Source organism: Betta splendens, chromosome 4 (assembly GCF_900634795.4).
Source record: "Betta splendens chromosome 4, fBetSpl5.4, whole genome shotgun sequence".
Taxonomy (NCBI): Eukaryota; Metazoa; Chordata; class Actinopteri; order Anabantiformes; family Osphronemidae; genus Betta; species Betta splendens.
The window spans coordinates 6,079,810-6,105,112 of NC_040884.2; the positions used below are offsets into that span (position 1 = coordinate 6,079,810).

At 49.2% G+C, this 25,303-nt stretch overlaps 4 protein-coding genes across 4 annotated transcripts; 2 read left to right on the plus strand and 2 right to left on the minus strand.

Moving 5' to 3' along the window:
• Positions 1-22: 22 nt before the first annotated feature.
• Positions 23-7,212, plus strand: lmx1a (LIM homeobox transcription factor 1, alpha). The gene is made up of 8 exons (XM_029147488.3): positions 23-718; positions 1,031-1,211; positions 4,995-5,212; positions 5,338-5,513; positions 5,816-5,893; positions 6,222-6,309; positions 6,499-6,678; positions 6,827-7,212. Exons 2-8 carry the CDS (start codon positions 1,033-1,035, stop codon positions 6,967-6,969), a joined length of 1,062 nt encoding a protein of 353 aa, XP_029003321.1. The 5' UTR covers positions 23-718; positions 1,031-1,032; the 3' UTR covers positions 6,970-7,212.
• A 1,593-nt stretch (positions 7,213-8,805) lies between these two features.
• Positions 8,806-22,206, minus strand: LOC114854789 (uncharacterized). Its single transcript, XM_055508635.1, has 33 exons — positions 19,936-22,206; positions 19,781-19,838; positions 19,305-19,700; positions 19,105-19,209; positions 18,827-19,018; positions 18,522-18,713; positions 18,237-18,425; positions 17,976-18,161; positions 17,434-17,625; positions 17,149-17,337; positions 16,888-17,073; positions 16,579-16,758; positions 16,370-16,493; positions 16,221-16,279; positions 14,652-15,047; positions 14,472-14,576; positions 14,304-14,381; positions 13,601-13,780; positions 13,430-13,519; positions 13,325-13,346; positions 13,175-13,208; positions 12,615-12,693; positions 12,152-12,538; positions 11,954-12,061; positions 11,690-11,875; positions 11,421-11,609; positions 10,610-10,795; positions 10,293-10,478; positions 10,023-10,208; positions 9,718-9,903; positions 9,453-9,638; positions 9,256-9,372; positions 8,806-9,015 (listed from the first exon to the last, which is right to left on the minus strand). The coding sequence occupies exons 1-33, from the start codon at positions 20,173-20,175 to the stop codon at positions 8,951-8,953; spliced, it is 5,454 nt and encodes a 1,817-aa protein (XP_055364610.1). The 5' UTR covers positions 20,176-22,206; the 3' UTR covers positions 8,806-8,950.
• On the minus strand, positions 12,980-15,549 carry LOC114854539 (E-selectin-like). Its single transcript, XM_055508446.1, has 8 exons — positions 15,134-15,549; positions 14,652-15,047; positions 14,472-14,576; positions 14,304-14,381; positions 13,601-13,780; positions 13,430-13,519; positions 13,325-13,346; positions 12,980-13,208 (listed from the first exon to the last, which is right to left on the minus strand). The coding sequence occupies exons 1-8, from the start codon at positions 15,159-15,161 to the stop codon at positions 13,163-13,165; spliced, it is 945 nt and encodes a 314-aa protein (XP_055364421.1). The 5' UTR covers positions 15,162-15,549; the 3' UTR covers positions 12,980-13,162.
• Positions 22,207-24,052: 1,846 nt separating the features above from the next.
• si:dkey-51e6.1 (uncharacterized protein LOC558617 homolog) lies at positions 24,053-25,166 on the plus strand. The gene is made up of 3 exons (XM_029149290.3): positions 24,053-24,310; positions 24,548-24,672; positions 24,767-25,166. Exons 1-3 carry the CDS (start codon positions 24,169-24,171, stop codon positions 24,857-24,859), a joined length of 360 nt encoding a protein of 119 aa, XP_029005123.1. The 5' UTR covers positions 24,053-24,168; the 3' UTR covers positions 24,860-25,166.
• The last annotated feature ends 137 nt before the right edge of the window (positions 25,167-25,303 follow it).

Below are 25,303 nucleotides of genomic sequence, written 5' to 3' on the forward strand. Positions count from 1 at the left end.
ATGTGAGATTATGTATGTTTCCTTTCTCTTACCGCTAGATGGCGCTCACGTATACATTTGTTAATGTCAGATCGCTTTACGTTGATTTAATCACCAAAACTCAAGAAACAGCACAAGGAAATGAGGCAATGTGTTGACTGGACTGGAATATGATAAGCGATATCATGTACTTTACTGTATGTCCAATATATAGAGTGTGTAAAAGGTTTTTTTCAGTTGTGTGAGTCTATATATAAATTGTGTGGAATCTTTGCCGAAGTGTGATCTCCTAACGTGCCCTTCCCTTCCCGGACACTGTCAGGTCTATTGATTTCCAATGGGGGGAAATCCTCTCGTGCGTTTGAGGAAGCCCAGTCCACTGGCATTCAGCACAGGGGAAAGAGAGGGAGCCAGAGAGAGACTCGGAGAGAGGGTCAGAGGGAGGAGGAGAGAGAGGTAACCTGCACCTGCACGTGGAGGAAGGCGCTCTCTCTCTCTCTCTCTCTCTCTCTCTCTCGCTCTCTCTCGCTCTCCTCTTCCCGTTCACTCCTAATAGGATAATTGATAGACAGCCTAAATAGTCAATAACTCTGAACTGAGCGAGGTCGTCGGAAGCTCTGAGGAGAAACTTTCTCGGAGCGGCGCGTTTCAGCAGGAGTTTCACTGCCGGAGATGCTCTGGAGCTGAGAGTTCATCTCCAAAATACTTTTCCGCAATCAAGAAATCCCACGCTGTACAGGTAACTCTAATAACTCATTATACATGCTAGTGGAAACCTCAACTACAGCCAAGTCTTTCATAACGGTAGTTCAATATCAGCGTGATCGTGGGATGCGTAAAACTTACTTCCACAGGAAAAGAGCGCTGTTTATATTTTACCCTTCATTTATTAGCTTTAATTTGTATCATATTTACGCATACTGTCATTAAACAGCATCGATGTCTAACTTTCCTTTCGTATATTCTTGATGAATAGACTCTCTCCATCAGATTCTATTTATCCGTGCTGATTGGAAAAACGCTGTAATTAAAGGATTTCCCATCACTGCAGATATGGATCAGGGCGCAGTGTGTGCCGGATGCCACCGGCTGATCAGAGACAGATTCCTGCTCAGAGTCACCGGCGGCCTCTGGCACGAGGAGTGTGTGCGGTGCGCGGCGTGCGGGGACGCGCTCAGGAACTCCTGCTTTCTGCGGGACCGCAAACTTTACTGCAAGAGGGACTATGCTGAGTAAGTGGCCACCTCCAGCGCTTCGTTACTGCTTTGTGTCTCGTCTTTGTTACAGGAAATCAAATCACAGTTTCCATTTACATTCCTTAATCCTCCTGTGGTGAGCTGCAAAATAGATACAGTATATATATAAAAACGTATAATTTATGTAATAACTTAATCTAAACTAATATCCAGAGTTCAATTTAGTATTTATAATGCAGGTAGATATTTTACAAAATTATTTTAGTAGAAAATTATTAGATTTTTATAATTTACACAAATTATTGTGAATTGGGTTTCAGTTTGCTAAGGCTCTTATACTTTAGCTTCAACGTGTCATCTGCAGCACACACAAAAGTGCATTCAAAGTCTAAAATAAAAAAAAAAATCATCACATCTTGTGACACATGTTGATTCCTATTTCTTTGAATTGGAATTATTTTTTTGTATTTGTTTTTCAGTTTTGCTTTGACACAAGCAAACCATTATCATATTCTAAAACATGGAATGAAACTATAATAGTGTTAATCCTGTTCAAGGACTGCATGTGTGTTGTTTTCCTAGATAATTAAAAACTCTCCACAATCAGTTCATTCGCAGTGATTCATTTACACGTATCCTGCAGAGCTAAGGAATCAAATCTTCATAAGGGTTTGCATGATTTTAGTAATATAACAATCCTATACTGTAAGATTTACTGACACAACAGTTTGAACTTTAGTGCGACTGATTTTGTTTCTTTCAAAACGTAATTATATTAATTACTGTAAATCAAATTTCAGATTTCAATTCAATTAGTTTGAAAATGCAATTCAAACTTGTACTAGTTAGAAAAGAACCAAAACTACAACAGAACATCTCTGCATAAATTCCTATAACCTTTACGGTGTTGTTTTACATAATTTACCATTTGTTGGCCTCTGGTTCATGAACGTGTGTTATTAAGCCAAATTTTACAACAGAACCATTGTTCGTGTGACCTTGTGTAAGAATGTGCGTGATAGAGACAGAGAAGCCAGTGATTTCTCCTTAACTTCTTATCTGATCCTATTTCGTTCATACTGGAAGTGTGAGTGCGTTTTTAATTTTGGAAGTCGCATACGTGTTTGTGTTGTCGTGTGCGTGCGCTCAGGTGGACGCGAGTTGACTTCCAGGCGGCTTGGCACAGTGCAGTCAGAGAACAAGGTGACTGTGGGAGGAGAGGGTGGCCACAGAGCTGGAATGTGACAACACAAACCCCCCACCGCTCGTCCACACACACACACACACACACACACACACACACACACACACACACACACACACACACACACACACACACACACACACACACACACACAAACAACACAGTCACACCTTCACACACACACAGGGCACACGGGCAGGGGTGGGGCTCAACTGACACATTGTCCAAATGTGTTAAAATGATGAGGCTCACTGGTGTGGCAACTGCAAGCTGGGGACAACATATGGTCTAGTCCACAACACGCCCCCCCCCAAATCTCCCCCCATCCTCTATTGTTTACCTCCCTCATACCTTCCCACCACCGCGTCCCCTCTTTCTCCCACCTACACAGGAGCCAAGACAAGACTCCACATACCATGAAAGGCGCATGGTGCTGCACTTCTGTTGGTTCAAACAGGCAGGAAAACAAAAACTGTTCCATATTTAACGTCAGCTAATACGCTAGCATGGCCATAAGCAGAATGGTAAAGTTTAGGACTGAATTTAAAGCACAGGACGGAGTCTGTAGGGAGAGCCGAGCCTTGTGTCAGCTCTTGCTGTTCAGGAGCGCTGGTGAAGATGGCGTGGGCTCCGTGAGCCGTGGCCTTACGTGGCCCCGGCATCTGGAAAGCTCCGCTCACAGCGGCCCGTGTGTCGCGCGATGGGACGACGCCCGTCCGACCGTGAGATATCTGACCTGACCAATTAGCAGGAGGCCTGGTGCCAAAGTGCTCAGGAGCCCCAAACCCGTTCTAAATACAGGCTTTGGAAACATGTAGCATCATCAACATCTTCAGTAAGTCATTAAATGTCTGTGCGACCCTGGCTCAACGGTTCAGTGGAAGCGTGAACCTCGCGGCGGACGGGTCATGAGCTCAGTGCACTTGACTCGCAGATCTGGACCTGATACACGGACTCCGTGGGCGCCTGTTCACCGGGGGGCCCAGGTGAACCCGATCACGTTCTGCTGCTCGACCCTCCTGGCCGAGGCTGCGTCCGCGTGCAGAGGCTTTCTGCTCTGTAATGATCTTGTCACTAATTGCCGTGTCTAAATCCAGCGTGACTGAGTGTTCCCGCTCTCCTGGCAGGACCTCGGGTCCAACCACGTCAACGGAAACTCTGAAATATTAAACACCTTGAGCCGCTCCGTAAGTACTGGAGCTACTCCTACGTTTGCATTAACGCCGCTTAAGGGTACTGGGTTTTGTGAGATGAAATGTGCAAGGCACATAATGGACGGGAGATTCTCGAAACATGAAATGATCTCACAACATTAATGTCCATAGGTTCTACTTCCTCCGACATTCGGCATCAACATCATATTGAGATGTTAAACCTCCGCCGCGCCATAGAAACCCACAAACGCTCCGAGCATTTCCGGCGCCACGCTTCCTTTGGGAACATTTAGCTGCGTCTTGTGTCGCCACAGAAGTCCGCATTCCACAGACGGCAGGTTGTCCACCTTAAAGGCCGTGGGACAGACGGCTGGACTAGGTCAGGCCGGACCGATGACCCCGTGGAGCTTCTGCCCTAACGACCCCACAGCAACAGCTAGAGGACGCAGCAATGCTCGGTCCTAAGATGCTGCAGCTCCAGACGACTCAACCAGGAAGTCTGCTTAATGTTCAGCCTGAGCTTTTGTGTTCCTGTCAACAATGCAGCCTGCGGTCAGTTTGTCTGTACTCACAACTTACTGTAAGAACGGAACTGAGGTTCTTCCTTATTTGACTGATCTTAAGCCACGGAAGCTGAAATCAGAAGAGCAATTACATCACTGGTTGAAATGAAAACGTTAGATATGTATGTTTTTGATAATAAGTGTGGTTTGTTATTTTAGACGTTTGTACTTTTTTCAAGGTTTTCTAATAGAATTATGGATTAAAATAAGTGAGCCAGTGATTCATGCCGGGCACTTGTTTGTGTGTAAAAACGTGAGGAGGTGTCACTTTCTCATGCCTCTGTGCTGACTGCGCCGGTGACTAAGTCAGGTCCAGAGACAATTACCAGCTCCAGAATGATGACGCATCATCCTGCGTGACAGACCCAAAATGCCGCGGTGCCGGCCAGCGGACAATGGTCCTGCTGCTTGGGGGCTGGCTCTGCCTTTGTGCTCCCCTGGTTAAGCAGACTTAGGGATAATTCCACGGATAATTCCTGGGAACGGCTGCTCAGCCTCTCCCACCGGGATATGTGATTCCCCCCCTCTGCCTGGAGCCATGGCCTGCCGAGAGCCTTTCTGCCGCCTCCCCAGGAGCGCAGCCTCGGACACGGCTGCCAGAGCCACGGCAACAGTCTCTGAGGCTAAATCCACCGGCCCGCGGTTGCCAGGCGCTAAGATGCACACCCGCCACGCTGAGGGTATGTGACTGAGTGGTCCGGGCTGGAGGAGGAGGGGGAGGAGGGGGAGGGAGGGGCCAAGTCAGGCTGGCGAGTGGGCTTGAGTGACAGCTCGACTCAGCGACATTCCCCAGGTCGAGCGAGCGTGCTGCGCTTTCTGGTGGAGCCTCCGCCCGCCGAGGTGTGAGAGGTCCCCAGGTTCTCGTCCGTCTCGTTCACCGCCTCCTCTCCCTCTCCAGCCTCTTCGCCGTGGGCTGCGGCGGCTGCGCGGAGACCATCTCCCCCGCGGAGCTGGTGATGCGCGCAGGGGCCGCCGTCTTCCACCTGCGCTGCTTCACCTGCAGCGTTTGTTCGTGCCGCCTGCAGACCGGCGACCGCTGCGTCCTCAGGGACGGACGCTTGCTGTGCGACAGGGAAAACTATCACCAGAGCCCGGCCGGCAGCTCCTCCGACACAGGTACAGGCTTTAAGCACGGCCTCTCATGGTAGATGTGCAAAAAGTTGGAACACATGCATTTTCCAGCTCAGCCTTTGTGTGAATGGCTCGTAGGTCAACGTCTATTCAATCATCTTTTCCACTAGGTAAAAGTGATGATGAGGAGGAACAGGAGGTGGAATCAGAGAGAGCGAAAGGCCGACAGATTAGACCGGAGGATGTGGAGAGCAAGCGTCCTAAAAGACCTCGCACTATTCTGACCACTCAGCAGAGAAGGACCTTCAAAGCCTCATTCGAAGTCTCATCCAAGCCTTGTCGAAAGGTAGCGCACATGTAAAGTTTATGATTTTCTCTATTCAAGCATGTACTGTAGGAGTGAGATACAGTATGCTGTAGATACTGTATGTGGTCGTGTGAATCTAGGTAAATGTAAAATAAACACAGAAATACAAACAGCAAATTTAGTTTTAAGTCGTCCTAAATGTTTCATCCTTTACTTAGAATGTCTGTTAAAGTGTCTGATACTTTTTTAACCTTCAGCTGACCCCCTCTACTTTTTTATTTCCTTATCTCCACTCTTCCTTTCTTTCTTTGTCTCATTCCCCCCACGAACCTTAATCCAAGGTAAGGGAGACCTTGGCAGCAGAAACTGGTCTGAGTGTCCGGGTGGTGCAGGTCTGGTTCCAGAACCAAAGAGCCAAAGTAATGCGCACACACACACACACACACACACACACACACACACACACACACACACACACACACACACACACACACACACACACACACACACACACACACACACTAATAAAAGGACTCTTTCTGCAGTGTATTTGGATGCCAGAGTGAAAATCAGCCTAGTTATCTCTTCATACAGGAAACCGATGACATCTCGCAGTGAGATCCGTGTAGATTAAGCCTCATATTTCCTCACACGTGTGTTTCCCTCATTCACTGAAAGAGCCCCTCTTTGCCTGGCTGCCTTTACGCTGGCCTTGCGTGTACCTTAGCTTTCTTTTACATTTCGCAGATGAAGAAACTGGCCAGACGACAGCAGCAGCAACAGGAGCAGCAGCAGCAGACTCAGGAACAGCGTGACCCCCCGTCGCACCACGCGGGTACTGTACCATCCTGCCCCTGAAGTAACGCCATTCACAAGTCTGACGTTTCAGCCTAGGAAACGCAGGAACGCTAATGGAGCTAAATAATTACTACTAAGCGATGTGAAGGTCAAATCTCAGGGCACAGCAGCTCAGCACATCAGCAACCGCATTCTAAGCCTCAACTGTGCCCCTGGTTTCCCACAGCGCCACCCTGTGGTGTAACGTCTGAGCTAGAGCATCTGGGGTCTTCCTACTCCCACCTCCAGCAGCAGCAGCAGCAGCAAGTTGGGCTCACCACGCTGGAGCAGCAGGACTACGACACGGACCCCTTCAGACAGGGCCTGACCCCCCCTCAGATGCCAGGGGATCACATGCACCCCTATGGTAAAGACGCCAACGCCGCTGTCGCTCTGTGACGGGGATGTGCTGGTTTCCGGGGCCGGCCTGAGTCAAAGTCACAGAGTCACAGCACCCCCGATCATTAACAGGTAGCCCTTCGGTGATGTGCGCTGAGCAACCGTGTGTGTTTCAGGTTTGAAGGGCCTTTATGACGACGTGGACAGAGAAGCGCATTGTCTGGGGGCTGACGGCGTCTGCCTCTCGCTGAGGGACTCGTCGGTTCTCACCCCCATCGACCGCCTCTACTCCATGCAGGACTCCTACTTCACCTCCTGAGGGCGGAGGTGGAGCAGGGCTGCGTGTCTGAACCACCGGGGACGTGGGTACACTGTGACAGCGATGCGCTCCTCCATGTGAAAACGATCACTACCTTCTGGGCTCCTTCCTGGGTATGCATGACGCTGCTGGACCTCTTCCACTACACTATGTTTGAATGTTGCATCCACCGATGTAAATAGCTGTTTGTATTTATTCTCAAACGTGTGTATGCTCATCCAGAATCAGGATCAATAAATAATGAGTGCTATGCTAATACTCAGCATAAGGAGTGGTCTGTTAGTACTCTGAGCGTTACAGGCGGGTCGGTCCATCATGGTAGGCTACGTATCAGTCCAATCTAGGTGACAGGTCAGTGAGTCATCGTGCTCTAGCTTTCTGGTGGATTGTCAGATAGTCCACTCCGGCGCTGTGACAGCAGCATGGGTCAGCGGCAGGTAAGCGTCACATCCCCGCCGCCATCATCAACGCTCACATTGTGCTGCTCGCCGTCAGAAGGCCCTCGCTGCATTTTTCTGCCTTTTCCTTCCTCCGCTCAAACAGCCAGTGGAAGGGAGACCACCCAGGCGCCGTGCCCAGCTGGAATGCGCCAAACCCGGGAAGGTGGGCTGAAAAACCAAGGAGGGGGCTCCAGACAACAGAGGGTCTGAAAGCGGTGTCAGGGGAGAATGCTGAGGGTGACATGCAGATATGAAGCCCCGCTGTATGGAGTATCTCCTTGCCCCAGACATGAACCCTCTCCCAGACCCAGCTCGTATTCCCCACTATGAAATCAGACCGCGCAGAGAAAGGCGCGCAAGTCAATGGTCAGGAACAATCTAAGCGTCTGTCACCGGCGCACGCTGCTGCCAGACAGAGCTGCAGACGAGTGCAGCAGAGCTCACTCTGAGTCTATCTGACTCTGTATCTACTCTAGGTGTCTGCTGGCAAGTGAACGTGCGCTCGTGTCCGCAGGAACAACACTCTTTGTTGTAGGCACTAAAGCACCATAATGGGCCTCCTTGTGCGCTTCGAAGTACAATGCGCAGGACGAAGGGAGAAAAGCCAGACCTAAATATCGGGGGCGAGGAGCCAAGATGGCCGCCTGCGGGGCCCTTCCCCTGCTTGTGTGTGAGCCTCCGCACGGTTGGCGGGTGCGTGCGACTGCCAGCAGCAGCGGGTGGGATGAGAAAAATAATCAAACTGTGATCATACGCTCGCAGCGGGCAGCAATAACCTCATTATTATTCTGATGCTGGCCAAACAGTTTCCTGTCAGCACCGGGGTAATTTATTGCAGCCTTCACGCCAGCCATAGGCCACAAGCCCTCTGTCTCGTAACCGCTATAATTGGCTTCACGCTGCTGCAGCGCCGAGACAGATGCACGAGCGCCGCTGATCAGACGCCGTTGTTTAAAGTCGCATTATTGGGCAGAGACAGGGAAGATTCTGCACATTTAATATGCATTCACATGTGCAAGCTTGTCTCTAATATATAATTATATACGTATAAAAACATACATCGTGCATCATGTGAGTTTAAAAATATACCGTGGATCCTGTGGGTGCAGGAGGATGCTCCTCAGCGTTGGATCCGTGCCCAGTGTGACACCGTGAGGCGGAACCGATAATAGATCACCACTCACCACTCGCTGACAGGAGCTTTCTGGTCACTAAATGTGCTAAAGTGACACTTTGTGGCAGTTTGGCAGCGTTAGAGGGTTTGGTCACGTGTCGGTCTATAGTGACTTTAGAGGAGGCGGCATGCATGGAAGCAGAGCAGGACAGGGTCGGCCTATACTGACCAGCATGGCCACAATTTATAAGAAAATTGAAATAAAACAAATGAGAATCCAAGAATAGTTCTCAGTTTATTGACAAGTTAATATGCATTTATTGCAAGGTGTGATTTCTGGGTTGAGAAAGTTCCGCCAGAAAACTGAGCAATAAAGTCAAATCTGTAATATTTACGGGGGTTTGCAGCAAAGCTTTATCTAAAACAATCAAAACTCAAACGCTGGGTTCTCATTGGCATCCCACACTGGCACGTCGGATATGATCTTGTTTCCTGAAATGATCAGAACATTTGGGTGTTCCATGTATAATATGATATATTATGTATATTATATATATTATGTGATAAATATGTATAATAATATTAATTATTTAAAATGCTTAAAAATGACAACCACCCTACAGTACAACATAAATCACTGCACTAAACCTCCAACACTCAATAACTATAATAAATAATAAATTAGTAACTCATAAAGTGAAACAACTGCTACATTATTACAGCAGCTCTCACCTTTTCTTCGACGTCGTATGAAAATTGACAAGGCCAGGCCCATCAGGATGAGTGGGATGACACCAGAGGCTGCACCAGCACCAGTATACAGCAGCGCGGCAGCTCCCACCGGCCCCGCTGACGCACAAACAAACACACAAACTGACGCAATGCTCAGTGAATATGATGATGGCGTTGGGTCACGGACGCCTATTTACCCGTGCAGGTGGGCCGACTGCCATTCCACCGCCCGCTGGAGGTGCAGAGCAGCACTGTGCCGTTCAGCGAGACCCCGTCCTCACAGGTGAAGGAGCACCGGGAGCCGAAGCTGAAGCTGCCCAGGGGGTGGGAGCAGTTTGCAGACAGGAGTGACGACGAGGCAGCGATGGGCTCACACCGCACCGCTGAGGAGAGCGGACGCAGAAGCCGTTACACAGAGTTGAACAGCGGATTCGAATAAAAGCTGTGAACCTGTGCACGCACGCTGGCAGGTGGGTGCGTCCCGGCTCCAGAGGCCTGAGCTGGTGCACGTCACAGCAGGAGGTCCTCCCAGTGAGAACCCCCCATTGCATCTGAAGCCACAGCGGGAGCCAAAGCTGAAAGGGGAGTGTGGATGGCTGCAGTTGATCCTGCCGTGTTCCGGCGCCACCAGTAGGGGGCACACGTGTGCTGTTGAGAAAACAGTCTCAACGAACCTCAAAGTCAAACACAGAGACCTATTCCCTGCTTCCCAAGTGAAAGAATCACAATTAGACGGCACGCAGCAGGAGGGAACACTGATTCATTACCCAGGCAGGGGGGGATTTCCTGACTCCACATGCCCGAGGAGGTGCATTCAGTGTCCGCTGTCCCATTTAGCACGAAACCCTCATCACATCCTGATGTGCACCGAGAACCGAAGCTGAACTCTGCATGAGGGTTGGAACAGACTGTGGACCCATGGGAGGCAGAGCTGATAGAGGGGCATCTTCTGGCTGGAGGAAGTAAAGGCACCACAATGTGAGCGTGTGCACTAGCTTCTAAACAGCATTATGAGCCTTTCATTTTTATTTATCCACCCAAGCAGCGAGGCACGTCTGCGCTCCACGTGCCCAGGGACGTGCACTCTGTGGTGACGGTCCCGTCGGGTTGAAAACCATCCTCACACCGAGACGAGCACAGGGACCCGAAACTGAAGAGGCCGCGAGGATGCGAGCAGCGCAAGGAGCCGTGGGCGGAAGAGTTCAGGGCCGGACATCTCCTAGCTGGAGGAGGACGAGAATGAGGGAGGAAAAGCAGCAACATGTGGGTCAGAAGATAAAACGGAGCCCTGGCAGCAAAATGCTGGGATTATTACTCCCAGTGTTGTTCATTGCTCATTTATCTGCGTTCTTACGCTGACAGACAGGAAGCGCGTGACTCCAGCCGCCTCCTGAGGAACACTTTGTCACATTTGTGCCAATGAGATCAAACCCTTCCCCACACTGCACAATGCACGCTGAGCCGTAGCTGTTGGTCCCCAGAGGATGCTGGCACCGCATCGAGGCCGAGGGCGGCGCCGTCAGCGCCGCGCACCGCACCGCTGGGAGGGAGACACACTGTTAGTCAGAGCGCACGGCGATGCGCCTGCACGGCTGCTGCAGCTGCAGGTCCGCTGCACTGAGCCTCGGTTCAGGTAGCAGCGCTCTCTGCACACGAGGCCACACTGCAAACCACAGGAGAGAGGCTCCACAGAGTCCACACACGGCACAAAGCCCGGAACAGCAAAGAAAACGGACGGGGCGGGGGGGCACTTTTTAACTGTGGACAGATATGAATCGGTCAAAGTCCAGTCAATGCATCCGTGTGGGATCTGTCAGTGTGAACTATGTGCTTTGATGATGGTGTGAATAGCCACGCTGACATATTTTAGATCCAACGGGAAAAAGCACCTGCCAACATCGGATCACAGTGTTTGCCCAGTGCAGACATAATTAGGTGTGAAGCAGAGCGATAACGGGTGTGACCCGGGTCCGATCCGCTGCCTAGTCTGGACAGGGTGTAATAATAATCAGAGGCAATTAACCTGGCCACAGCACTCAAGTACTGCATAAAGTCATGAGGAGCGTGAGAATAACTCACAAATCATATTCACGCACTTCAATATTAAAGTCAAACTGATGATGAAAGCATCGATTGCCGTTCAAAGGTCGCGGCCGTCGCCTTACTGGTGCATGCTGGGACGCCGGCCGTCCACCGGCCCGCGGGGCCGCAGACGACCCGGCGCTGCCCGACCAGCTCGTAGCCGTCGTGGCAGCGGAGCTCACAGCTGGAGTTGTAGCCGTAGGGTGCGACGGGGTGGCTGCAGTTCAGGCGGCCGGCGCCGACGGTCACGTTCAGAGCAGGACACTGTTCAGCTACAACACGAGGGAACCACCATTTCCTTACATTCAGGTCTGAAATCACAAGTGTTTACTGCGACAGAACCGGGCCGGACCTCGACACACAGGAACGGGGCGGCTCCAGTGGCCACTGGCTTGGCACAGCAGCCGGGCCGGGCCCACCAGCGCGAAGCCCGGGTCACAGGAGAACCGGCAGCTGCTGCTGAAGCGATTGGACCCGTGGGGATCGGAGCAGGAATACGAGCCTCGTGCTGGAGGCGCCAACGGGTCGCAGGAGACCGCTGCGGAGACCAGAACAAACACGTTATTCGACTCCCAGCTGAGGCCGTGGTCGGTGGGAGGCGAGAACGGCCGCTCACCCTGGTCACAGCGTGACCCGGTGAATCCAGGACGGCACCGGCAGCTGTAGTTCCCTACGGCCTCCGCGCAGTCTCCATGAGGTCCGCAGGGCTGCTGGGTGCAGGAGGCTGCGCCCACACACACACACACACACACAGATACTGAAACCATGCTGGTGAAGCTGCAGGTCCAGACTTACTGCAGGTGAGAGCGTTTACCGGAGTAACACACGGCGCCCTTCTTACTGCGGCATCTCTCGTTGTTCCACTTGGTCGCGTCCTCGTCTCGCTTAATGTACACCTCCACGCAGTCCTGACCCGTTATGTTGATCGGCTCCCCCGGTGCCCAGTTCTGGGCGTGGTCGGGCACAGCGGTGCCGTCTCCTGCCCGGGTCCACGCTCCCGCCACTTTGTGAACGCCGATCCAGTAATACCTGTCATTAAAAGGCAGGAGGTTGTTGAGAAAGTGGAGTTCCTCCTGGTTCTGGCCGGTCACCATTTCCATGAAGCGGTCCCGGCACCACTGGCGGGCGTCGGCCCATTTGCGGTTTGGACTGGTGCTGTAGGTGTAGGTCCATGCGTGTGCTCCTCCGCTGAGGCTCAGGTCTGGGACAAGGCACATGAGACATGAGACCAACGCGGGGGACGCAGCGCTGGGCCGTAATGGACCACGTGGACCCACCTTGCACCAACACAAGCAGTGCAGCTATCAGCATCCTGTGATACAAGCTCGGCCTATCAAGGCCTGACTCACGGAACATCTGAAATGGAAGAACAGTGAATAAACAGGCTGCATTCATGTGTGGATGAATGAGCGGTAACAAGCCTCAGGTCTCACCCTCGTCCGTCGTCGCGCTCGTTCTGGTTTTTACATCCGACAAAAAATAATTTGACCTCCAGCGAGTGAGTGGCCGCTTTTGTAATCTCACTTTCACCATAACTTCCTCTCGTCGGGAAGACACACACACACACACACACACACACACACACACACACACACACACACACACACACACACACACACTGGCAAACATGTTGAACGCTTACTGTAATTTTATTTCGTTTTATTGAGCTTAAACAAACACCAGTTGGATTAAAATGTACAATATTTAACAAAATGCATAACAAGTTGCTACGATATATCTGTATATGTATCTGGTATCTGATATGTCTAATCAGTGCTCTACGCTACAGTATATATGAGTGGGACATGACTGCGTCTGCAGCGGTTCATTCGTGGACTTCGTGGGCCGGACTCGTGTCCTCGTCGTACTGTCTATGAAGCACAAGCAGACTGGTGTTAAAGCCACACCCTCAACGTGCTGTCACCGTTGGTTTTCACATGCGTGAACAAACGGGTGAAGCCCATCAACGCCCAGTTGCAACACTGACCTGACTTGGGCAAGTTTTTTTCCTGTGGGAAAGGACGATTGACAAGTTGAGCGTTTCGTAATAGAATCTCTTTCATTTTATGACGGCTAATGGAAAAAAACTGACTTCTTTTGTGCTTCATCAAACAGAAACAGATGCAGGAGAGGACGGCGAAGGCCCCACAGGCAGCCACGGCCATCAGAGCGTGTTTGTAGCCTGAGAACACAAGCGACAGTTAATATAGTTCACCGGAGCTCCTCATACAGTAAGTGTCTGCACCTGTAACGCCATAGCTACTTGCACACGTAGGTCTGGGGCCGCTCCAGCTCCCAGTGCTCCCACAGGTGACGGTGGAGGGGCCGATCAGCAGGAAGCCTCCCACGCACGCATAGCGGCAGCTGGAGTTGAACGTGTGGTTTCCTCCTGAGCAGCGGAGGGATCCGTTCTCGGGGGGGGGCAGCCGGGGGCATTCTGGGGCTGGGGGCACAAAGGGGGGGCACCGGGTAGCTGCTTATGTAACATCTCACCACGCGGCGCCATTTCTCAGCAGACACATGCTGACGCGGGCGTTCGGAAGAAGCTTTAAATGGGATCTTCAGGAAAGAGGGGAAGCAGATGTGGGCCGGGGGGGGGCGCCCCCTCAAAAGCCGTCAGACAATGTGAAGCTGCGACGGGGTCAGAGGACGACGCCGAGGCGACTCTCCAGGAGCGATGAGCCACCTTAAACTAGAGCCTGGCCGTCAACGTGCAGCGTCGACGGGCCGCATTTAAACTCGCTGACTGTCGCAGCGTGCTGTTACATAAGCTGTAATTGTCTGGGAGCGGCAAAAAGCCTCTAATGGAGAAAAAGCACCTCTGATCGTTACTTGTGCTGATTTGACAACATTCAGGCTACAGATTCACTAAACTGAGTTATTCACAGTGAGTGGTGTGCAAACATACATGTATGTGCATTCATACCTCCGTAATAGAGTTTTTTTTCAGTAAAGCCTCCACTTACCTGTCTGGCCTCCGTCGGCCTTGACTCCAGGCTCAGACGTGCAGGATACGCTGTCGTTGGTTCCCCTGGTATCGTTCTCTGCCACATCATGTCATATAACAAACCAAAGCTGCTCAGACTGCTCTGATCAACATTATTAGTAGTGTACCAGCTTGTGTAAGTGCTGACCTGTCTGGCACCTGTGTCCCATGAAGCCGGGCTCACACACGCAGGCCGTGCCTCCTATCGTCTCCCGGCACCGCCCTCTGTCGCATACGCTTTCGTTACACTGGGCTTTGAGGGAAAAGGGGAATAGTTTGAATCTGACCTTCCAAAGCTGTGAATGACTTCTTGCTCGCGTTCCCATACCTCTGTAACAAACAGGATACTTTTTATTGCTGCATTTCTCGTCGTTCCACTTCCCTCTGTTCTTGCCGTGGTTGACGTAGATCTCCACGCAGAACTCCGTGGTGTGGTTGTTGTTGGGCTCGTTCGCCGCCCACGAGCGCTCGCCGATCCACGTGCTGTTGTTCCCGACCCACCGCCACGGCTCCTTCGTGTGGGTCTTGGTGATTCCGATCCAATAGTACGGACTGGAGGTTCTGTTCGGCAGCACGGAGACCAAATAGTCGTTCTCCTCCTGGCTTTGGATCACCACCAGGTCTGTGAAACGGGCCTGGCACTGGTGCCGGGCCTGAGTCCAGTTCATGGTGTTTGACATATGATGATACGTCCAGCTGAAGGTGAACCCAGTCAAGGAGCTCCCTGATCAAGGTTTGGAAAGAGTGAAGTCCTGCTCACAGTGAACTGTGTCTACTCAGAAATGCCGTAGTAATGAAACGAATACTCACCAAGGATGAATAGAAGCGTCCATGTCATTTTCAACGAGTCTGTGAAGACGAATAAAGACTGTTTAAAGCCTTAACTTAAGGTAAAGGCTGTTTCATGGAGCGCAGGGCAGCGGTTCAGTAGGTTCTAAGCTTCACTGCAGCTGTAGAGGTTTTATATTTGTCTCAGCCTATTCAGTCCAACATTATCATAGAATACCTGGATGTTTACAGTACAAAGTTAATGTATGTGATGAATGATGGGCCTAATGCTGGACGTTATGATTTATGACGTTTCAGGAAATGCAACTTGTTTCTGGTAAAGCTGGGAATTATGGGCAGTTTATTCAACCCTGCATGAGGGAAAAATAACAGTCCGTCCATTTAAACCAACTACTGTAAGGGAAGTGACTCCACACAAGGACTTTTGCTGCTGATGGAGGGGCATTTTCATCACCTTTGCCTCCTTTTCCTTTAGTCTGATGTGAGACACCAGTCGTGTATCTGCTGACACAGAAGAAGACTGAAACAATCACCTGTTAATCATCTGTTAAAGGGGTTGGAACTGGCAGAATGCCCCATCCTCCCTCGCTGACCCCCAGCGGGGGGCGACGGAGGAAGACCAGGGGTCTGCGGGCTATTCTTTGTGGGTTCTCCTGGGACTAACCAAAAAACACCCGTCCTGCCACCTCGGTGACCTTTGACTCCACTGTATTTATACAGAGGGATGCACAAAGCGGAACAAAACGCAAAACACAGTTCAAAGCTTTTATTAGGAATAACTTTAAACAAGAAGAAACCCAAACATTACAATAAATAATACATAAATAATAAAAACTAATGCGACAATAAATGATTCACAGTTCTGCAGTCCCATGACAATTCATCAACAACATACAAAACTTTTACAGCAACATAAATAAAGCTTTTTATTTCGCTGTTGAACATTATGTTCAAAATTAAACTCCCACTGGGAGGAAACACGTGTCTGGACACATCAACCCTTCCAAACCACCAGACACCAGCATGTCACCTTTTGATAGCATTTGACTGCTTGCTTTGTACATATGTGTTTTCAGTATGTAGGTTATATACAGGTGTCTCTATAAGCTCAGGAGGTTGTCGGCGCTGGTTTTGTAGATCTCTGTCGGAGCCTCTATGTCAGAGTTACTGTACGAAAAGACCAGAAACAGACAATGAGATGGTTTCATCTGACATTTTATGCAGTGGACGCACCCGTCATTTAGGAAAGAAGCCAACCTGTTCAGCTCAAACTTGTTTGCTTTCTGCCTCAGTCGCTTCAGGATCCACATGGCGACAGACAAAGCGGAGAAGAGGGAGCCCCCTGCTGCCACCGCAGAGACGACGGCGCTGATGTGAGAGGCTGCGGACATGAGTGTAGATCAGAATATATGCATATGCATATCCGTCAGAATACGGTGGTCTGGGTCTCTGGTTCATTGCCGTACCTTGGCAGACGGGGGTCTCTCTCGTCCAGTTGCCGTGGCGATCGCAGGTCAGCAGCTCGTGTCCGTCTAACGAGTAGTCTTGATTGCACGTGAAGGAGCACTGGGAGCCGTATTCTGGCTCCGAGGCCGAGCAGTTGATTCCACCGTTTTCAGGAGCCTCGAGCGCCGGACATCTAACAGCTGTGTGAGCGGAGCATCATTTAATTATGTGTATAGAACCACAGGACGATGAGCAGAAAAAGACTGGGGAGCAACTGTCTACACATGATCATGCTGTAGGCCCAGATTTATTAGAACTGGAGCTTCTACCTCTGCAGGAGGGTGGAGCTTCACTCCACTGTCCGTTCCCGTTGCACCGGGCCGAGGCGGCTCCTTGCAGGTCGAAGCCCGGCTCACAGCTGAAGCTGCAGGCGGCGCTAGGCCGGAGCTCAGGGAGCGACTCGCTGCACTGGACGACCAGGTGCTGCTCCTCCTCCGGCCTCGGGCACGTGATGGCTGAAGCAGAGACGACCTTCAGTGTTTGCTACAAAGACCCAGGTCACAGGACGCTGCGCTGGCGTCCGCCCTCACCTTCACAGCGCGGCGCCGCCTCCGTCCACTCAGTGGCCGCCGTGCACGTGGCCGCGCTCGGCCCGACCAGCCGGAACCCGGGCTCACAGCTGAAGCTGCAGGTGTTCCCGTAGGTGAACACGACGTCGGCGTCGGCGCCGCAGGTGACAGCGCCGTTCACCGGGTCCTGGAGAGCAGGGCACCGGACGGCTGCAACCCAGAGGAGCAGCAGAGGGTCAATAAGAGGTTCTTTCCTGATCAGTAACAGACTTAGTGATCGCTTAGAGCATGAATATGAAGTCGTACCAACACAAAACGGCTCGGAGCCGTTCCAGCTTCCTGTTGCTTCACACTGCACAGTGCTGGGCAGCGAACCCGCGATCGTGTAGCCGTGGTCACAGGTGAACTCACAGCTGGACCCAAAGCTGGACGGTCCCAGAGGATCGGAGCAGCTCACGGCTCCGTGTTCTGGCTGTGACAGCTGTGGACACTGGACCACTGTGGACGACAGGACCATCCAAACAGATTACATCACACTCTATCATTGCAAAACTCAAAAACTATTCGTTTAAAGTGATTATTTAAAATGACAGTAACACTGGTCAAAGTCACATCATGTCATTCATGCATTTTTGTACAATCTGTAGATGTTAAGTGTGATATAATAACACAGATCTGATTCTAATAACTGGCTTTGTCACGGGCTCCAGACCGCCCAGCGAATAGAGCGGATCTTGCACATGGTTCTGATGGTACATGTACACTGTTACTGTGAGAAAAGAGCTGGGACCTCGTGTCATAATCAGTCAGTGCTGTAGGTTCAGATTTATCAGACATGGAGCTTCTACCTCTGCAGGAGGGCGGAGCTTCACTCCACTGTCCGTTCCCGTTGCACCGGGCCGAGGCGGCTCCTTGCAGGTCGAAGCCCGGCTCACAGCTGAAGCTGCAGGCGGCGCTGGGCCGGAGCTCAGGGAGCGACTCGCTGCACTGGACGACCAGGTGCTGCTCCTCCTCCGGCCTCGGGCACGTGATGGCTGAAGCAGAGACGACCTTCAGTGTTTGCTACAAAGACCCAGGTCACAGGACGCTGCGCTGGCGTCCGCCCTCACCTTCACAGCGCGGCGCCGCCTCCGTCCACTCAGTGGCCGCCGTGCACGTGGCCGCGCTCGGCCCGACCAGCCGGAACCCGGGCTCACAGCTGAAGCTGCAGGTGTTCCCGTAGGTGAACACGACGTCGGCGTCGGCGCCGCAGGTGACAGCGCCGTTCACCGGGTCCTGGAGAGCAGGGCACCGGACGGCTGCAACCCAGAGAAGCAGCAGAGGGTCAATAAGAGGTTCTTTCCTGATCAGTAACAGACTTAGTGATCGCTTAGAGCATGAATATGAAGTCGTACCAACACAAAACGGCTCGGAGCCGTTCCAGCTTCCTGTTGCTTCACACTGCACAGTGCTGGGCAGCGAACCCGCAATCGTGTAGCCGTGGTCACAGGTGAACTCACAGCTGGACCCAAAGCTGGACGGTCCCAGAGGATCAGAGCAGCTCACGGCTCCGTGTTCTGGCTGCGACAGCTGTGGACACTGGACCACTGTGGACGACAGGACCATCCAAACAGATTACATCACACTCGTATTTCACATAATAAACCCTGATAAGACAACAGCATGTGCTTTGGCCGCTGTGTGAAATGCGTCCACTCACGTCCACACGTGGGCACCGGCTCGGACCACGCGGCCGAGCCGGTGCAGCTCAGGGCCCGGCTGGAGCTGAGCTCGTAGCCCGTCTCACACGAGTACTGGCACGAGGAGTTGTAGGAGAAATCCCCGAACGGGTGCGTGCAGTTCACGCTCCCCTTGTCTGGAACGGTCACCTCTTCCTTTTCACACGTAACAACTGCCACCAAAGGGAAAAGTCGTCATTAAACGCCGTCTCACGCACATTAAATCCACGTGAACGTCCTCGTGTGTGCGTCTCTTTACCTTTCTCACACTTCTCTCCGTAGAAGCCGTCGAGGCACTGGCACCTGTGGCTGTTGATGGTTTCCACGCATTCTCCATGCAGGCACGAATCGCTCTTACAGGCAGCTTGAAAGAAAGAGTTCCTTGATTTAATGCCATTGTTTTATAACAATTTGAAAGGGTTACGACATCGGCATCAGGGTCCAGTCAAACGGGCTCACCTGCGTAGCACAGAGCCGTCTTCCTATTGGAGCATCTCTCATCGTTCCACTTGCCCGCCTCCTTATCCCTCTTGATGTACATCTCCACGCAGTCCTCACGCCCCCCCTGGTTCTTCGCGTTGTTCGGCTCACCGGCCGCCCAGTTGGTTGCTTCCTTCGTCAGAGCCTTGTTGGTGCCCACCCAGGTCCAGACGTCGTTGACCTTGCGAATGCCGATCCAGTAGTACCCGTTTTTTTGGGGCAACCAGCTGTTGAGATGCTTGATCTCGTCCTGGTTCTGAATGGCCACCATGTCTGTGTAGGAGTTCCTGCACCAGCGTCGGGCTTGTTCCCAAGTCATGGTGTTGTTTGAGTAGAAGTAGGACCATCCCTCCACACTAGTCCACATGAACAGCACTGAGGGCAGATTAAGGGGATGATTAAAACAAATCATAATATGGTGATAAAAGGTTTAAGAGCCGATTAGATGTACGTACTTGAGCAAAGGAGAGTGATGCTGAGGCTTGTTCTCCCAAAAACTCCAAAGCTGAACACCTGCACAGAAGAGATGAAATAAAACATATTCATACTTTAGATAGACTGACCCAAAGCAAGTTAGTTACTGTCTGTAGCGTGGTCCCTGCGCACTCACCATTTTAAAGCCGTAGGTTTCCTTCAGTCTCACAGCTGCTGTAGGGATGAGAGGATTGTGAGCGTAAGCGCCGAGGAGCCTGCTTTTATGCTCGCAGCTCCAGCTTTCCTGGAAACCCACCGCTTTTTCATCACAACGGGGCCGTTCTTTGGAAATTCCCACCGCCCTCCTTTCACTACGTATCCATCCTGCCTGGAAACTTTCCCCTTTCCTTCTACTAACAGTCAAGAATGCCGTCATGGAGATGTAATAGGTGTTTAGATGATTATTTTAATCATTAGTGTGAAGACATAGTGCAAATGTATGAATGTCTCCTAGATACGTAAAAGGACTTATTGTGCAAAATAACTCATTTCATTCCAGTCTTTGTGGCTTTTAAGCTCATTATGTGTTTTGTATAATTAATAAAAGCAGAATAAAATAATTACATTCTGTCAATTAGAAAGTCAGTCTCCTTCGTGGGTGAATGGGAGGAAGTGAAGTGGTGTTGGGAAAGTGTCTAGTGTCAGGTGCCTTGGGTCCGAAAGGAAGGATGTGACTGTCACTTCTAGAAACGCCGGCGCCTGCAGCCCGGCGGCGTGCGGCGCATCCGCTCCCTGGACGCTCATCCACTGCCCAGTAATGTGGCGCTACCGCTCTCTGCTCAGAAGCAGAGACTTCGAGGGGACATGCACTAGTTCATGCACACTCCATTAGTACTGCATGTAGTCATGCTGCATTTACAGTAACTAAGTGAGGCACATCAGCTAATCCTGTGTTTACATTGGAAGGCTTCTGTTTCAGTCGTGGAGACGATGTTGAGCTCTGTAATGTCTCCACACAGTTGTGTGTTATTGTAAGTTATCTTCTTGTTAAGCTTCACTTTCCTTCTCAGGCAACTGTTACTGTGATGGATAATGTTGTGGATTCCACAGAAAACACTTCAGTTGCTTTTCCAACACAACTTACTCTGTAAGAATATAAAAAGTATTCTATTAACTAAGAACTGACCACTTTATGTGTGTTGACATTTGTGATATTTTACAGTACAACCAGTTTTTGCATAAAAACAGTAAAAACACTTTATTTCGCCCCGCATGCTGACCACTCAGACGTACCATACATTGGAATGTGCCTATCACAGTTTAATAATGAGGATGGACGTCTTGTGATGAAGAAGAGTAACAAACAATGCAGCTGCAGCTTCGAGCCGCGTTAATGGGCTGCTTGATGAGCGTCCAGGGAGCGGATATGTTTTACACTGGGCTGGAGGCGACTGTTGGCCGCCTGCCTGTCCAGAAGTCACGCTTCACATCCTTCCTTTCTGACTCAAGGTACTTATCCAGTGTGGCTTCACACTGCTTAACCTTCACCCTTGTCTAAAAAAAAGATAAACCCTTTAATAAACCCTGGCAAAACTAAACCCAAGGGAGTTTTCTGATTAGAATAGTGATTCCTCATACTTAAAAAAGGCCTAAAGTCTATACTCAAACTACTCAGTTGGGTCAAAGTATGTACATGTATGTTAATGCTTTGTGTTTAGAAGTATACTCACTAGAAGCTCACTAGTTACCTACAGTATATATTTGTTTGTCAGCTGTACACTACAGTATAATGTGTGAAATGTATTCAAAAACTAAAACATACAGTAAGTATAGAACAAATATGCACAACCTAGACTTTTGTGTGTAGTTTTCATTATGAATAAACATTATTTAAACGTTCAGTGTATGGGGTGCGAATGTAAAAGGAGCACCTATAACTAGTTTTCTCACATTTAACTAAATGACACAACATGTTTTCTCACATTTAGGTAAATGTGCAAAAGTCTAAATGTAAATGTTAAATGTTGAATGTTAAATGTAAATGTTAAATGTAAGAGTTAAATGTAAAATGTAAATCTTAAATGTAAATGTTAAATGATCGCCGAGTGTAAGACTGAATATTCATGATTGTGCAAGTAGATTCCACCCCTACCCTCAAACAGCGCTGGTCTCAGATCAGAGACGCGAACTCAAACACCTCCAACAGTGCGCGCAAACCCCGCCCACATCTGACCTGGAAAGTTTTGTTTTTATTTGGACGTAACTTCGGCTAGCTAGTAAAGTTAGCTAACTAATTCTCCACCGGCGTCACAGAAATATTCTATTCAAACCTACTTAACTCCCCATTAATGGTGTTTATGACAGAACAGCAGTTTGAAGTGGAGCCTCATCCCGCACACCTGCCGTTACAGCCCGTTCAATCTCTGCTAACGGGAGGGAGTCGGAGCTGGCGGCCATGATGGCTTCGACTTCAGGTTTCTCTCCAGTATTGTCGTCCAGAGTCCAGAGTCAGATGTGGGCGGAGCTATGCGTACTGTTTGAGGTGTTTGAGTCCACGTCACTGATCTAGGATCATAGGGGGTGGAGTCTACTTAGATATTCAGTTCGATCATTTAACATTTATATTTAACATTTATATTTAACATTTATATTTAAATTTACATTTACATTTACATTTACATTTACATTTACATTTACATTTAACATTTAACATTTAGCATTTAACATTTACATTTAACATTTTACATTTAACATTTACATTTACATTTAGACTTTTGCACATTTAACTAAATGTGAGAAAACATGTGTAATTTAGTTAAATGTGAGAAAACTAGTTATAGGTGCTCCTTTTACATCCGGCACCCCATAGCACTGTACTGATAATGATCTACATGGTACTAACCGTGCTGTTTTTTTTAAGCAATACTCCATTTCACCACAAGGGGCGCCAGAATGCAAACTTGTCCGGCAAAACTGTATTTGACGGAATTGTGGCTTCAAATGTTCTGTGTTTTCAAGACAGAAAGCAGACTAATACGAACAGTAATAGAATATGGATGTGTTATATACTCTTCAGACTCGAAAACGGTACTAGAAAAATTGAATGTTATATCACGTTCTTTCATCACGATTATGCAGTGGAGCAATAAGAACAACACCGATATCAGCTTTACAGGTGGAGATGAACGAAATGCCGCTAGAGTTGAGAAGACAACAGTTAATAGCTATTAAGAGGTCATAGTGAGAACCATCCTACAACAAGTTTGTTAATGCCATGTCAAGAAAAGAATAAAGGACAAGTCAGGAGTTTTGGGTGGATCATAGACAGATTAATCACTGGATTAGATATAGGAAGTAGGGAAATAGGACCAACAATGCCATATTCTGAGTTATGAGATATATAGGGCTAAAGTATAATGATTATATTAAATTCATATGGATGCATCAAGAACAATAGGTGGCAAGGTATGTTTTGCTTTTGTTGTTGCAGAAAGAAATGATGTGACATATAAAAAAATTACAGACAACTTATATGTTTATACGAGTGAGATTGTGGCAATATTATTTGCGTTATATTGAATAGAGGACATCAAACTTTCAAAAGTGTTAATAGCGTCAGACTCAAGTAGCTCTTTAATTAGCATCAAAAATATAGCATCACCTTCAAGGCAAGACATAGTAATAGAGGTGTTAAATGCATTGACTAGAAACCGAAAATAGGTACAGTGGTTAAGTTTATTTGGGTTCCTGCTCATAAGGGGGTGGAGGGCAATGGGGCTGCTGACAAATGTGCAAATTAAGCTACGAGAAAAGAAAGAGTTGAAGTGAATATTAAGTATAGTAAGGCAAGGATTAAGAATTTAGTTAAATTCAAATTAAAAATGAAGTGGCATGATGGTTGGGATAAAGGGGTAAAGGGTAGGTTTTATTACAAGATTCAAAGGGAGGTACGAAGGATAGTTGGGTGCAGGACCAGGGATGACACTTCTGGACTCAATAGAACATTAAAAATGATGGGGAAACATGAGACAGGGCAGTGAGTGTGGTGCAGGTGAGACATTGGAGCATGTGGTGTTGTATTGGGAGAAAATGGTCAATTTTCTAATCAGAAAGTTAAGATAAAGCTACACGTGTTATTGATGCTAACAATGGGGGGTGTCAGGAGTAGAGCATTTTCTGTTTTCTCGAGGAGACGGGACTAAAGTGGAGAATATAGTTTTTTTTACCCCAATAAATAGACAATATGTAGTAGCGCCATAGAAAAGCCTAGTTGGCGCAACTTACAGACCGCAAGCTGCCATTAAACAAGGGGAAGAAGAAGACAGGAAGCAGACGCGGAGCTCCGTATAAAGTCGCTCGCGAGGACGCTCCATGTTGTGCAGAATACATGTAAACCTTCGGTGCGAGTGCGAGTGAAGCCTCAGTCGCAATGGCAGACGCTCTGGCTAAAATCCCCGACGTGGAGATTGATCCAGAGGGAACGTTCAAGTACATACTGGTCAGAGTCAAAGTGAAAGATGGCGATGTGCACAAAGACATAGTCCGTGGCACAAAAAGTGCAGAGTATCACAGTAAGTTGGTGACTGTGGAGCTGCTGCAGGCGCGCGGAGGGCGTGTGCGTTTAGCTCGAGATAAGGCGCAAACTGAGACCCAGCAATGCTGCGGCAGCGTGAGAACATTAATATGCAAAAAAACTTCAAGCTGTGGTTGTGATAACATTGCTACGTTTTGCACAATTTATATTTTAATATGGCCAAGAAAAACAAATAGTATCTATTGCCTCCTGAAATGTTCTGAATCATTTCCAGATCATATTTTTGAGAAGGTCAATCCGGCCATGGAGGTCCTGGGAATGGAGTGCAAGTGCCTCGGAGGAGGGAAGATAGAGCACAACGCCCAGGAGAAAAAACTGAGGGTGTTTGGAGAATCAACCGTAAGTCTAACTCGCACTGAAGGAACAAAACAGCAATCACTATAACACCAACAGTGATGCGCGACCGTGTTTGTGCCCTGTGACCCATTTTCAGGCCTATGGCAAAGCAGACCATTCTGTTTCAGTGGTGAAGTTGAAGAGCGTCTTCAGCGACTATGATATCACCTGGTCTGATGACAAGAAATAGATCAGTGCCTGCCTCTATTAGCAGATATGACATAAAAACAATAACTATTTAGATAAACTCCAATAAATACATTGACGTAACTAATTTGAGTTTGATGGCTGCAAAATGTATGAGCTGTGGAAAAATTGTGTCACCTTCAAATAGTTTTTTTTTCCCTTTTACTCTGTATTTGATTGTGTTCGTCTTCAATCAGAATTGGAGACTGCCAAACGTAAAGTCCAGAGAGGAAAGGGTGATCCGGCACGAATCACTGATATATCCTGTTAACCCAAGGGAATGTTTCTCAATTAAAAAAAGTGAAATTGCAGAGTGGCTTTTGTGAGATTTTTCACAGTCTTTACCCAGCAACGGAAGAGAATAACGAAAACAGCCGGAATTGACTCACACTTTATCAGTTCTTTCATTTTAGCATGAATTTCCCCTGGCTTCTTAAAATAAACAAAA